Source organism: Ambystoma mexicanum, chromosome 8 (genome assembly GCF_040938575.1).
Source record: "Ambystoma mexicanum isolate Mex_15411 chromosome 8, UKY_AmexF1_1, whole genome shotgun sequence".
NCBI classification, from domain to species: domain Eukaryota; kingdom Metazoa; phylum Chordata; class Amphibia; order Caudata; family Ambystomatidae; genus Ambystoma; species Ambystoma mexicanum.
In genome coordinates, this window is record NC_090929.1 from 203,535,213 (window position 1) to 203,550,876 (window position 15,664).

Below are 15,664 nucleotides of genomic sequence, written 5' to 3' on the forward strand. Positions count from 1 at the left end.
GTACATTCCTTTTTCATTCCTTAAGAGTACATATCCTGGGACGTCCATAAAGGTCCCAGGCCCATGGGTGCTTCTTAAGCACCCTCTTTGTGACTCAGGGTGATTATATCATCCTACATTGGTTTTAGGTGGGCTGGTGGCAGCTAATATTCAATTTTGGCTTCTCTGTGGGTGCAAACCGATTAACTGCATACGTAGCTCACCTTTATGGTAGCCATTGGGGTACTATTGATTTTTAAGCAATACTCTTGGCCATTTTGTTGAATCGGTTTACTTTGTTCAGGAAAACCATGAGGAAGGTTTAAAATGGATATTGTGCACATGTGGCCAAGACTAGCCATAATAGTGGGACTGGAGTCTCTTGCCCGTACACCAATTTGCATTTACGGGTGCTGTGCATCATTCCCAAGTCTTCCTCATCCTGATGCTGTTCCTCCTCATATGCATGGGCCAGGCCTTTGAACCTGGAGCTGTTTCCAGGCGTGTTTTTCTGCTGTTTACCACCATGCTCTTCCGCCCTGGAGTTGGAAGCTACCACTGCTGGGAAGGGTATTGAGGCCCTAACACCCTGACAAATCTCCTTCTCTGGGCCTTCCTGGGTCACTACCACAATTGTCCTGCTGCAGGGGCCATTTTTGTTGGTGCGCTATGCACATTTGCTTGTGAGCTGCCGGGGTCTGCCTTGTGCAGGCTCCTCCGTCCTCCATCGCTGATTCCACTTCTGGATGGTGGGTCCCACTCATGTGAAGGACTGTTCTTCTTTTGGACAGGCGGTATAATGATAAACTCAGGGTTCAAGCACCTGGGTGACCACATCCTTCGTTTTGCTCTGTCAAAAGAAGTGTGTACTTACCTGGTGTGTACTTACCTGGTTGTTCTGCTTTCCTGGAATAACATTTCCGGGGACCAACACTGCAAGTACTTACCGCTGGGCCTGGGTTGGCGGTTTATTTAAGATATACACCCTCAGGGGTCCCCAGGGTCCATGGTCGACAGGTGTTGGAGTTCCCGTTCAACCGCATTTCCAGATTGGTTTACATTGGGGACTGAATCCTGCTCTGTTTCTCTGCTCCTGGGGCTGCTTGGTTCTCAACCTATCCACTGGATATCTGCTTTTGGGTCTCCACTAGTGTCCCATGGGGTCGACTGCTTTCTTCTGGATACCTGTGGAAGGAACTGGGTTTTACCTAGCTTTTCATCCAAACTGAAGGTCAGCCTACAGATGTTGCCCTGTTTATCCTATAGGGCATTTTTCTCAACAATGGAACTCCTACAAGTGTCACTGCAAAGTATTTTCTAGGACTATGGCATGTTCTAGAGTCCTCTTTGGGTCACTGGAGTTCTCCACCAAGCATTGGAATTTTAGTGACTCCCCCAATTTATTCTGTATTTTTAAATGTATGTATTACACTCATGCCTAGATATACATTGTGTCACTGCTATTGTTTTGCTCCTTGGAGTATAATAAGCCTCCTTATGGTGGACTATGGTAGTCGTCCTGGCTGTGTTGGACGTTGTGTTCCCCTGTGCTCTAGTCCTAAGTGCTACAGCTGTATGGTGTGCATATGCATTATGTATCCTACCTCTATATAGATTATATTAGGAAACATGTACTTAGGTTCTATCTACTATCCTGGTATCCTAAACATGATGGTTATTACTGTGTGTAATGTTTTCGAGGGGTCTACTCTTTACTCACTACTAAAAGTCTATATGCCTAGTGTCTGCCACTGCGTATGCAACCTGCATTTTAGGGTAAAGAGTAAGGACTTCACTGGCCATTTATTGTTTTTATAGCTACACTATGCTCTGCTGTGTACTATGTTTTATCTGAGTACATATTTATCCTAACATACTGTATGTGTAACTTTGCAATACAAGTGTTTGGTCTTTCCTTTTGGGTGACACACTGTTCTATCATCAGGTTAGATGGTTACAGAGGGTTGTGGAAACATCTGCTTAACAGCCATGCTGGCTAGATCCTTGCATCCAGATGATTTATTTCTTGTGGAAATCCATCCAGGACAGCTGCTTGTTCCCCTTCTTGCTGGCTGGACCGGCTGCCTTGCTGGTCTCTTTCTTGCTTGTAGTTGCTTAGCCCCTGACAATATTCTTCTGGCCCAAGTGCGTAGAGTAAGTTGAACTTTCTGGTCTTCCTGGCATGGAAATGGAAGCGGCTTGTTGCTGCTTCACTACATCTCCAGCATGGGACACTCAGGTTCCCTCCACGCGAAGACTCCATCAAGGGCCAGTTTCCTTGCTGGCTTACTGTACCCGTCTGCTTCACTAGGATGACCTTTTATCCTGACTGTGTTTGTCTGTGCCCCTGTCATGGTCTTCATTGCTTATGAGTCTTCTTCCTTGTAGATTGTCGCTCTAGGTGCCTTCTTTGTTGAGCCTTCTTAATCATGAGTTTGAGTTACTCTACTCGATGCACCCAACTGCTGCTTTCCAGACCTAAACCTGACACCCAGACTCACCTATGCACTCTCCATGTGTAAGCTCAATTTGGAGCAACCAGCACTGTCAGAATCTATCCCACAGTCCTTATCCTGTAGTTCGTTCAATTTGCAGAGGTCCCTTGGGTCTGGGAAGCAGTGTTTTATTTTTAACCTCCTCCTTCTACCCTTTGCTCTTCATTGTCTGGGGTGAGCCTTGTGCTCCTTCCCGAACCACCTCTTCCTGGCCTGCTAGTTGTTGAACCCTGTGCTGGAACTGTTCTTTGGGGGGTACAGTGAAAATATCATAAGGATGAGTCAAGTTGAGTGATCAACAAAATCATTAAGCTCTGCGTGGTTGCAACAAACCTAATGTAGGGCAAAAAGAGTTCTGAGGCCGTTGACGGGTGAGGGAGCATGGGATACATGTAGGTTTGGGATAGTGTTACAGGAACGCCCCTGCCGATGACCTTTTCGAAACCAAAATAGATGTAACACTCTGCACCACACACTATATATTTGTCCGCCTATGCATAGCATGTGAATCTGAATAGATTCACAACCATCCCAAATATATATATAGAAAGTGTTTATCCAAAAGAGACAACAGGATGATACTCTAGTAAGGCTAATTGTCAGGTACTGTCAGGTTGGAGTGACATATTCTTTACATACAGTATCATATCCTCATTTACATTGGGTCAGGGGAGACACATATTTAGTATAGAAAGGTTTTAGGAAGTTATTATGGGTTATATTTTTAAACAGCCAATTTTGCCCTTAACCTTCATTGCAGTCTATGGAAATTGCCCCAAGCCAAGATGGAGGTTCTCAGTCTAAATTCTAATTGGCTGGAGATTGTTTATAGGGAGGACAATGAACATTCTAAACTGCCTTTCATCGTCCTTGCCCAGCTGAGAGGTCGTGTGCCTTGTAGCTCCTGCTTAACTTTGTCAAGGGTGACAAGTTTCTAGCAGTTGAGCGGAAAATCTGAAAGTATAACAGGAGTCGTGTTTGGAGTTTTGGTGGAGACACAGGACAGGAGTCAGAATTTTCTGAGAAAAGAAGTTTTGAAGTCTCAATCACAAGATAAGTGACTTTCCAGTTTTGTTGAACTTTGTAAAAAGGTTATATTTATTTAAGGGATTGAAATCGCAAATCTGTATCTAAAAAGATTTAAGCGCGTACGTTTGTTTTTATCGCTACGTGTCAATTCAAACTAGCGCGTGAGTTTTTTCCCGTTACTTTGAGCGTGAGAGTGAAGCGCGAGCATGAACTTTGGACTCGCGTTTACTGTTCGTTTACGCGAGGGTTTTTTCTGCGTGATAAAATAAAGCGCGTGTGCTTTTTTCCGCGATTTGTTTTTTTTTGCGCGTGTGCGTATTTATTTGTGAGTTGGACTTTAGCGCGTGTAATTTTTAGCGCGTCTTGGACTTTAGCGCGAGTGCGTTTTACCCGCGAATTGGATTGTCAGCGCGTGTGCGTATTTCCCGCGACTTGGAGAAAAGCGCATGTAATTTTTTATCGCGTCTTGGACTTTAGCACAAGTGCGTTTTACCTGCGAATTGGATTGTCAGCGCGTGTGCGTATTTCCTGAGACTTGGAGAAAAGCGCGTGTGTTTTTTCCCGCGATTTGGATTGTCAGCGCGTGTGCGAATTTCCCACGACTTGGAGAAAAGCGTGTGTGATTTTTTCCCACGGTTTTGGATTTTAGCGCGTGTGCTGGCTTTCGACGTGAAGATTCCATCGCAAGTTAAATTCGTTCCTGAGTAAAAGACACTCTACAAAGAAAATATTAAAAACAAATACAAGAACTTAAAAGAACTTCCTTAAACTTATTTGAAGACCTTGTTCAAGAATCTTAGGGTTGAGCAGACTAACTACAAAGTTAAATTACATTCATGGACCTACTGAGAAGGCTGAATGATCTATAAGATTCTGGTCCACAAGTAAGGAAGTCTTGTCTGCTTATCACTTCTCTGGGCATTCTGAAGAGAAGTACCAGGTATGGTTTTTAAACTATTTTGGTAAAGGATATAGAGTTTAAGGTTAGTATAGTAACCCATGAGTAATGAGGTGTATTGCATGTTTATGTTTTAACTACAGGTGAAGAACCAGCGAGTTGATAGCTTCCAGCCTGGTGTTTGTTTCTTTGTCCCTTCCCCCTTTCCCCTGAAAGTGAGGTAAACTGAGCAGTTATATATATATGTCAGCTCAGAGTGCCACATTTTGGGTGGATTGTCGGGGGTTGAGCAGCGTCTGCAGACACCAGGTTCTCAGCATGACAGTAATGAATTAATTTATTTGTGAGGTTTTCGCAATCTTTAGATCAGTTCCTCAGGCATAGGAAGAATAAAGCTCACCGAATAGCAGGACAGCTCAAGGATTCCGTTCTGGAATGCCTTATCGGTTTGTGTCAATGTTTCTGATTTGTGTTTCCTTCACAAATAGCCTTACACTCCAGAAGTTAACCCTGACGCATTTCAGTTTGAAAGTTTGAAATGGGGCACTGAAACTATATGCAAGCAGGCACGAGAAATAAATACTGCTGGGAAGCTCTCAGAGAGACGTGATGGGGTGGGGTTTTGTCACTCGTGTGCAAATCTCCGGAATGATTCAGAGCCCATAAAGGCGTTAAGAATGCCTTATAGGGACACTTTGCAGAAATGCCCTGCTCTCTCATAGGCACTAGCACCTTTCCACCCAGCAGTGCACTGCAGCTGAATACTGCACTTTATTACCTAGTGCACTTTACTTATCAATTCTAGTAGTGTTTGAAGGGGTTGGGTAAATGGTTTACATAATGGAATTTAATGCAATTCTCTTATCAGTAATAGCTACTTGGATTGTACAAAATGTAGTATTCTTTGAAGGGGACTATTTTCCAAATTAGATGTGTGAAATTTCGCTCTGGTGTATCATAGTACATTTATTGCTGCAAAAAAGAAACAAGCAATGGCGGAAATGTCACTTACCAGGCACTGCTGTAGTGGTATTATCTGCCCATTGATGGTAGCAGGTGGGAAATAGTGTGAGTACCTGGGCATCTAATAGCAGTACCTAGTGCCTAGTGCCTAATACTTATGCACAAGCCAAAATTGTTGGTTTTGCCAATGGTGTTTTTTAACCAGACTTTAGCGAAGCACACGCATAGTGCTTATAAATCGAGTGGCTGAAGGCAGACCTGGTTTAGACATTTATATTACAGCATTAGGGTGTTTACAACCCTTATTAACTCTGAAAAGGCTGCTTTGAGAAAACACTGGCAGGCACGTTGAGTGTAAAGTTGTATGTTATGGCTTCATTAGAAGCGAGCAGAAAGAGTTCCCATGAGGAGGTGCTTTGGGCGGGGGCAGGAACTGGATAGGAATGGCCACAGGGATTAGCATGGCCATGGGCAGTCAATGGGTGGGCAAATAACCAACCAACGCCTTTAAGCCTTGTGCCCCTCCTCATGGTCCATTTCTCCACATCAGCACTCTAATGCAAAAGTGCTAGCCTGCAGAGGCCTCTGCAAGCCAATAGCCCAAACTAAAAAGGAAAAGAAAAACAGACGAGGGGCCTGTATCCCCACTTGACCACTCTGCGTGATCTTGATGAAATGTATTTATATGTCTTTCTTATCGGCCGTATCCGGGACCAGTAATAAACAGACGAACACGCGGCATTACGTGGACCCAAACAACTAGACACGCACATCGTGTAATATACGATTTAAACAGTGTGTATGAGATAAAGTGACATTAGGCTTGGGAGAAGAAATATGACTTTTCTGTATTCTGTTGCAGGCATAAAACAACTGCTGCAAAAGAGAAGTGGTAGCATTGGGTTTGCTCTACGAACTGCACATACAAAGTTCTCTGCTGTGACATTTCCACGAAGGGACGTATGGGAGGCTTCACGCGACCGGGGCCTGCTTTGATGCAGCGGCGCCGTGATTAATGCTGACACAGACAAGAGTGAGATGTCTGGGCACTAAATGGACGGACTTCTTAAGTGCGGCTGCAGCTCGCCGTGAGGAGAAGAAATCGCCTGAGCCCGCAGCCTTAAACCGGTGTTTTCATGAGAATGTCAAGTTGTCAACTTAACAGCCGTCTGCTTTTATTGAGCCCAGTTCAGCAACATCATGTCAGAATAAAAGATGAGGGCGCGCGCGAGGCTTGCTCCAGACGAGTAAGAGAGATCAACTGTCGGAGGCCGGGTCACCGTGCGCTTCTTCACGTCGCCTCTGCACGCTGCAGTCCGCTTTGCGCCAATGCCGGTATTATCAACGCCAAGGTGCCCCTTAGCAACGTACCAGTGTGTGCAGTGTGCATTTGCTCATCTAGGGAGAAGGAGAACCATCACACTGGCTCCTGCCCCCATCAAGGGACTTCCACGCCCTAAAGAGCCCCTTAAGAGTAATAATTAGGCACCATGCATTTAGGGTATTTTACTGTACATATATTGTAATGCCCAATGCTTTCTCTCTATGCTTTTCTGTCTACTAAGCTAGAAGACGTTGTACACAGTTAATAGATTTACACATTCAAAACATTTGGGATGTGAAAGAGTTTCTTATTGGGTCAGCCATTTTGGCACTCTTAACACTTCCACTCCCGCACTGGAGCTGCATTGCTAGCAGTCAAGGTCCCCCTCAATGTCTCTTCTAATAAATACCATCTCCCCCTCAAATGCTGTAGGGCGATAGTGAAGAGACGGAAAGATATGCTACCTCAGTGAAATGTACTGCCCTGCAAGCACACAAATACATACAAAATGGCAGCTCAGGACCATTTTTGATAAAAGGATCAGTCGTGCATGGTGGGTGTGATTGTGCTGTCACACAATAGCAGACGTAGAGGTGTGATGGAGAAACATGCTCAAGGGGCCACTGCTGCAAATACTTGCCACATCTTCCTAGTGTGTGAGCTGTTAATACTCAACAGGATGAATGGACTGTCAAAGTATTCAATAGGCACCTGCCAGAAAGAATCCCAGCCAACCAGACCAAGGCCTGCCCAGATCTGACTCTATATTTCCAGTGCAGCCTTCAGGGAGCTCCACGCTTCATATCAGTATCTGGCCAGGGGTGCACAGTGATCTATCCATCTGCTTCAACACTAACGCAAGGACAGGAGCAGCCTTATCTGACGTCACCCATTTGATGGCTAAAGCTCCTCCACTTTGTTTTCACAGCTGTATGCTGTGCATCTAATTTAACCGATTTTTAACTATACATTTCCCCGTTCATACTGGAATTACTTGACTTGCTTTTGAAAGTAAAATCTGAACAAAGCGTTGACATGAACGGAAACCTTTGGCTTATTGCTAGACACTGCGGCTCAAACATATTGAGGAAATGCCATATTACAAATATTTCCTTCGTAATTACATAATCTTTGGATACAAGTGCTATTTAACTACTGTAATAAAATGAAACAAATAAAAATAGATAGTGCATTTTCCTGCCGGAAATGACTTCTGTAGGTACTGATACATGTGCGTAACTGTAAAAACATGTGGCTAGCTGTAGTGCAAATGAGGTGCTATTTATTTTTTTCTTAGCATACTAATTATTAAAATGTGAAAGCAGTTTTGAGGATATATGTTAAAATACAACATAAGGGCAGTGACTAAGAAGGCATCTTGCACTCCAGTCCTATCTCCCTCATACGGTAAAGGCTGAAGCTCACAAAGACATGAAGCTGAAACCTGCAGTTTTTCAGGAAACATATCTATACATCACTGCTTTAGGCCACTCCATCATCCCCGACCTCTACCCTCATTATGGAAAACGTGTTGTTTGCTCTTCCTACATGTAAAACAGTTGATTGGCTCGGCTACTTGCCAACGCAACACACCAGGAATCTTGGCAACCATATTGGTTAGATTTGTTGGACAAATAATGGAAAACAAGTCTGTGGCAATGCACAGATTTGCCTGGAATCCCATGTTTTATACCTTACTGCAGACAAGACGGAGCAGCTCCTGCATGCAAATCACCCGCACATACTTTAACAGTCTCTTGCAGAAAGGCACGCCCTGAGCTGGGAAGCACCACAAAGCACTGCTCTCCAACCTCTGATGTTATTCTGCACTGCTTCAATTTGTCATTTTGCATGTCAAGGTCTATGGAGTAGTACATCTTATCTTGCAATTGTTTTGGAAACAGAAATGCGGGGATTAAATGTAAATTAATCCAAAAGTGACATTTTTTTAATGTGCAATAACTGACTTACCCGTGCGCCTTTCTCCCCGTTAGTTCCTGCGAATCCTGGAAAGCCAATAGAACCCTGTACAAAAATAAGGAAATAGTTTGTGTTATTCAAAGATCACTTTCCACTATTAAGGCACCACTTTGGAATGAGCATGTGCTGCCAGATAGCACACATGTCTTTTTATGGGGGTATCGATACAATGTACAACGGTGCAAACTTGGGCAACATACCATGAACATTCTAGCACCATTAACCATCAGCACTGAGGAATGGGAATCAAATCATGAGCCCCCCTGGGGTGTGGGGGGTGCAAAATATAGTAAAAGAAGAAGCTAGAGCAAGAGAGTGAAAGCGTGAGAGGAAAAGAGAGCGTGAGAGTGATGGAGAGTGAGAAATGTACCAACATGAAGAGATTTTAAGGATGGAGAGAGGGAGAAAAGTATTGAGTGTGCATAGAGGACCTTGAGACAACCAAGAGTGGGAGAGTATGAGAGTGAAAGCAAGACAGAACCAGGAAAGGAAGAATGCAAGAAAGATGAGAAAGCAAGAAAGAAATGAGAGGCGAGAGAAAATTCGATATTGCGGAAAAAAGAGGGGAAGAAAGTTAGAGATATTAGCAAAAAAGAAATGCAGAGAAAGAACGGGCAAGAGACAGAAAAAGAGGGAGTGAGGGAATAAAGAGATGGGGCGCGCGAGACTAAAGAGTGAGAGATGGCGAACGAGGACCTAATGAAAGAGGAAAATTAGATAAAAGACGACCAGATTGAGAATGAAAGTGAGATTAAGACAGTGAAATAATGAAGGGAGTAATAAAGGAAGTGAGAGGGAAATAGCAGAGAACAGGGTGAGAGAGCGAGAGAGGGAATGGAGAAATTAGTGAGAGAAGGAAGGGAAACTGAGAAAGGAAGAGAAAGACTGTAGTGCATACAATAGGGAAGAGAAAGAGTGACAAAGCAGGGGAGTTTGAATTAAAAACAGAAGTGTATACATTATCTACGCATGCATGTATGTTTCTGGATGATTTATATAGAAAACCTAGCTAAATAGCAACAGAGGATTGTAAAATAAAGGTAGTGGGTCATAGTGGGATGGATCAGGATGTCAGGCTATGGTCAATTGTCTGGGAAGTGTTGCTCACTTATCTTGCCCATGGAGTGTAGGTGGATGATGGAGCAGTAGTTTACCAAGTCGTCTAGGTCCAGTGCCGGCTTCTTCAGCAGTAGGATCTGGCCAGTCAATGTATCAGGGAAGAAGCCTTGCATGAGAGAGACACTGATAGTGTGGATGAGAGCAGTGAAAGCCTTGCCTGTAATACTCTTTAGGATGGAGGCTGGGATGATGTTGCGATGCGAGGATGCTTGTTAGTTCTTCCACTCACATAGTAAGAGTAGATAGTTATAGAGAAAAATTGAGAGGTAGAGATATTTAGAGAGTAAATAACAGCAAGAAAAGAGAGAAAACACGAGAATAAGGATGAACGTGGGTGAGGAAATTACTAAGAATGAAAGAGAGAGTGAGAGTGAAAGAAAAGGGTGGAGGAAGAATGGAGTGGGAGTAGAAGAGAATGAGATATTTAATAGAGTGAGGGGGAAGAATATTAAAGTATGTAAGGAGAGGAAAGTGACATAGAAGTGTAAAGCTGGAGATAAAAGGAAAGTGGGTAAAGAAGGTAGCATTAAAGAGAGAATTGATAGAAAGAGAAGGATAGGTGTGACGAATTGCATGTGGGAGAGAACAAGCAAGAGTGAGAGACAAAAGGAGAAGTGATTATGGAAGCATGTTTAGAATCCGGGTGAAAGATTACACCCGAGAGGAGAAGAGAATCAAAAATGGGGAAATAGTGATGCAGGAAGAGAGAGCACCGATATGAAGTGGAAGTAAGGAACATAGAGCAAAAGTAAATGAAAGAATGAAAGAAATGAACAGTGAGACAATCAGTGGTGGAAGCAAGAGACAATAAGAGAAGTGAAGATGACACTGAGGAAATGGAGAGTCGAAAAGGACAAGAGTGAGATCGGAATAGACTGAAAACAGTGGGGTAGAAGATAGCAGTTTTGTTCATGGCTGAACATCCCCCTTCTTGTTCAGCTCAGGTCTCCTGGCTCTCCTATGTTGCACTTTGACCACGTTGAGTGGCAACAGCAATGACTCCAGCGCACCATCCTGCTAGGAAAGCAGCCATGTGCACATATTGTGTTATACTTTGGATATAGAATGCAATGGGTATAAAGACTAAGGGTTTATGAGAGAATGAAATGAAGAGATCAGAAGAGAACTAGTGTAAAGAATGAGGCAAGAACCGTGAGATGAGATAAGCTAAAGTGTGACAAGTGGCAAGAGTGGATGGGTAGGTAGTCTATGTGACTAGGAAAACAGAGGGAAGCAGGAATTGAGAAAACACACAGAAAGGGAAGAAGGGAAGACGCAAACCAATGGAAAATAAAAAATAAAAGGAGGATAAAACAAGAGTGTACAAAAAGACAGGAGAGGGTGACAGGAGAATTGAGAGAGTGAGAGAGTCGGGAGAAAGGTGAAACATGTGAAAAGCAAAGAGGGAGCGATAGTCCTACAATATTTTCTAGCAATATCTTGAAGAGATTTTAGAGGAAAGGATTTTTCACCTTTGGACCTTGTCTTCCTGGATAGCCTGGTAACCCAGGAACTCCAAGCTTTCCCTGAAAGGAAAAATACATTATCTGTAAGTGATTTCCATATTTACCTAACACCGCAAGTCACAAATCATATTTCTGAAGTTTTACTAAGTTGGGTTGAGATGAACAGATTCCAGAGATGGTGAGGTGGTGCAGAGTGGATCATCTGGCCATCAATTGCACAAATAGTGTTTTATCTCCCATTAATCAGGCCGGTAGAGTTGGCAGGCCGCCACAAAACCCAAGCTTCCTTAGAAATGTGCAAACTGAATGATTCTACTATAACTCACCTCATACCAGGTTTATATTTAGGCCTTGCTAGCAGATCAAGCATCCCCATCCCCACTCCAGACCAGCCCAAGTCAAGGAAGGGTCAGAAGGCAAAGAAGCACAAAAGCAAACATTTCAAGAAATACAAAAAGCCATTCTCATGAGATAGTGTCACTTAGCTCTAGGAGGCAGGGAAAGAACTATATAGCACAATGCCACAATATGTGGCTTTGAGATAATCAGATTTACAGTTACAACTTCACCAATACAATTATACACAGCATATAATCAGAGGCGTAGACGGGGTAGGGCCTGAGCGGGCAAGGCTCACCCAAAACCTGTAAATGTCCTCTTAGCAGTGCTTTGTGGGCATTTACAGATGTTAATGTCACTGCAGTGGGCCCAACTACATTAGCTTCAGGCCCCACTTGTTAGACCGTCCTGGCTATGCCTCAGCATATAATCCCACAAGCATGGCCATCCCTAACTCGATTCACTTCCTTACATTGTGTGGCTGGTCCCCTGGTGCACATCCAAAGCCTTCATGGACAGCTGATGGAAAACTTCTCATCAGTCGTACCAACACTAAGTGGATGCCTTGGCTTTCATCTGTATATATCCATAGGGATCAATGTCCACTTTTCCACTCTGCAACCATATGGATCCCACTGATCATTATTACATATCAGTTCGGGTGTGAGGGCTTAGTGGTGGTATTTTCCTTGCCTGCATTCAATGTCAATTACGTGGAATTGTTAAATATATTCTGGGGAACAAAGCAGTACGAACAAAGGTTCCTTCAACTGTTGCATTTGGCGTTTGTGCACATGCTAGCATGCAATATTTCACCAAAACTTCATAGTATGGAGGAAAGGAGACGTAAGAGTACTTGATCTGTTTACTCATCCCCGGCCATTCAACGTTACCTTTTCCCCAGCTGGACCCAGCGGGCCTGCATCTCCTGATGGACCGCTGCGACCTTTAGGACCTTCAGGGCCGTCCTCGCCCCTGGGACCGAAGGGCCCAACCTCGCCCTGCAAAACAAGGACAGGGAATTAAACCAGGACAGTGCAGGATGCATATCCCTTCCTAAAGTCCCCTATATCACTGCACATCTCTGAATCACTAAGATGGCATGTTTAACTGCATTTAGAATGACTCTATTCTGCTGGAATGAGACGAAAGGGATCACAGAAAAGAAGATGGTCTGAAGGAAACAATGTTAACTTTGTTCTACGTTGAGCGCAAAACGGCATATTCATGCCACAACATTTACTCAGCATATCCCCAAAATTACCTGCTATAAGCCAGACAGTGAAATCTACACTGCTAAAAGAAGGTTTGTTGCATCATAGTGAAGGGGCACATGGTCTTTCAAAGGAGGGAGTACAGGCAAAGCAGCTGAGATTAGGGTCGATTTTTACGTCCAAGACACAACATAGTTTTGGCTCTCAGTGTCCAATGACCAACCTGTAGCAGTTATAGGAGCACACTCTGCCGATGGCAACCCTAATCTGTCCTGGCTCTGGAAGAGCCAGTGTATAAGAGCGTTGGTTATTTTCTTAAAAATATTAACACATGTTTGAAAAATAACACAAAATAGATAAAAGTAATTCATCCCAGAAAGAGCGTCATGGACTGTTGGATATTTGGGGATGGAGGGATGCAGGCAACAAGAACAGATGCCGCTGCAATTGAATTATTGATCTGCTATTTAGTTAGGATATCTCACTGGAAACCACACTGACCCCTTGTTTTGTTTCTCAAAATCAAACACATAGTTATTCAGGTTCTGTTTTCAGTATCAGAATATCAGTGTTTGGACAGAAACCAGGAAGAACTTCTGAAATTTAAAAGGAAATTGGCGTTAGGTCATGATTCTCTGGGCTTTGCCAGTCCTCTGCTGGTGCACCAACTTCTTCCGCAGTGTAGAAATGGGATCACATTGGTGAAATGCGGGCACAGTAGTTTGGTGGTGTGAGAGCGTGATGCACAGATCTGTGTGTAACCTACAGTCCTGAAATCCAAATCATGGCAGGTCAAGTGAGATCTTTATCCTTCCAGATCGTTAATGTTTGTACCCATGAGTGGCGTAATAATAGCAGTTCTTTTGATCGTGGCTACTACGTAAAAGGCCAGTACTGCTGGCCCGGTGATGTCGTGTTAGTGAATCCAGCTTCGACATCACCGGACTAGCAGTCCTGCCCTTTTAGATAGTAGCCACTAGTACGATAAACCGAACTGCTATTATTACGCCACTCATGTGTACAGTTTGTAGTCTACAAACTGATGGTTTTCTTACACCTCCCACCCAATCAACTAGGGTTTTAACCATCACTTGAAAATGTCTTTTCAGTGCACTAATGTGCCGGAGGAAGCGCAGCGTTAACGTTTTCCATGCTAGGCTCTTAGTGCACGCCTCCGCAAGGACGTATTTTTAGAATTTCATCCACAGGTCGCTCAAAGCTCCAGGGCACAACGCATGCACCAGGGTGTACAGATAACTGCTGTCAAAATGGCAAAAAAGATCGCTGATCCAGGAGTCTTTATATTTGTTCTAAGGACAGTGCCATGGTTAAGATGGCTAAGTTTACAAGTTATGTGATTATGTTTTGTGCAGAGTTCAGATGGTGAAAAGGGGCATCGCGACATCAGCAGATCATGCAAATTGGTACCTAAATCAATGTGGAGCGATATGGTTTAGTGGCTAGCTACGCTGCGAATGAGGAGGTTCAACGTCCAATCCTGGCTTCCATGTCTATCGCCACGGTGTGATCTTGATTAGATAAAATGATCTCGCAATCCCTTTGTCCACTTATCAGACACAGTTTGAAGCACTTTGAAACAGGAGAAACATACATGGCAATGTATGCACTAGGAAACATTTACAAGACCTCTCGCGAAGCACAACACCTTGTGTACGTTTCTCTTTCATTCCCAGGCACACGCAGCCGCAGAATGCTTACTCTGTCTCCTTTCAGGCCCATGTCACCTTTAAATCCTGGGAAGCCATCTTCACCCTGAGGACAAGCGAGGAAAGAAAAGAAAGACAAATGAAACAGTGCAATGAAAAGGTCATTTTAAGAGCGAGCTATAGCTCCTTGGGCTGACGGGTGGGCGCACGGTCTGGTAGGTGGCAGCAAGGACAATGCGCGGGACTAGAATGCACGAGCGTGGAGCAAATTTGAATTCCTTGCAAAACCAGGGCAAGTCCGTCGCCTTGGAAACCCGAGCTCTTTCTGTTCTGGGAGGGTGGGGGGCTATTTATAGTACAGTCTGTTCTTCTAATGCTTAGCTGGGCCCGATCTGAGAAACCTGGTTCTCACACGTGTAGCTTGCTCCCCTGAATTGCTTTTTTTTAATCTTAATTTTTAAATGGTACACATCTTTACTATTTAAGCCGAAAGCCGACAAGATAGTTGTGCAAAGTTTACAATCATCTATCCCTTCATCAACACAATATGGCATTGCTTAGAGAGAGGCCAGGCTCTCAACAGAGGCCTATAGTTCATCCTATTTATGGATGGCTTATAGAGGCCAGACAGTCAACAAGGGCCTGCTTCAATGGCGTACAGGGGCCTGGTTCTCAACGCAGGCTGCGCCACGATCTATTCGTGCATGTCTAGCACGAGCGAGGCTTTCAATAGGGACCTGCTTCATCTGATGTATGCTTGGCTTATTCATGCTAGACTCTCAACAGGAGGTCTGCTTCAAAAGATCTATGCATGGTTTATAGGGGCAAGTCTCTCCAAAGAGGATTGCAGCAACCTATCCTTGCATGGCTTTTAGAAGCAAGGCCCTCAACACAGGCCTGCTTTATCCCAGTTTTACATCGCTTACAGATGACAGGTTCTCTGCAGAGGCCTCCATCAACCGATTTGTAGATGACAGATGCCCGTTTTAAACTATTGTTACAAGACTTTCAACAGAAGCCTACTCCATCTGAAGCATGCATGGCTTTGTAGGGCACGGCACACAACAGAGGCCTGCTTCCTTCGATGGATGCATGGCTTATAAAGAGGCATGGCTCTCATCTGAGGCCTACATTATCAGAATGCTTCATGGATTATAGAAGCAAGGCTCCCAACAGAGCCCTACCTAAAAC

General features: G+C 44.0%; 1 protein-coding gene across 2 annotated transcripts in view; it reads right to left on the reverse strand.

Moving 5' to 3' along the window:
* Positions 1–15,664, reverse strand: part of COL5A1 (collagen type V alpha 1 chain) — a 635,679-nt gene that overhangs the window by 157,677 nt on the left and 462,338 nt on the right. For both annotated transcript variants that reach the window (XM_069609606.1, XM_069609605.1), the window contains exons 29-32: positions 14,526–14,579; positions 12,486–12,593; positions 11,260–11,313; positions 8,660–8,713 (exon numbers count right to left, since the gene is read on the reverse strand). In XM_069609606.1, coding sequence (XP_069465707.1) covers positions 8,660–8,713; positions 11,260–11,313; positions 12,486–12,593; positions 14,526–14,579 — 270 coding nt within the window. The remainder of the gene's footprint in view (positions 1–8,659; positions 8,714–11,259; positions 11,314–12,485; positions 12,594–14,525; positions 14,580–15,664) is intronic.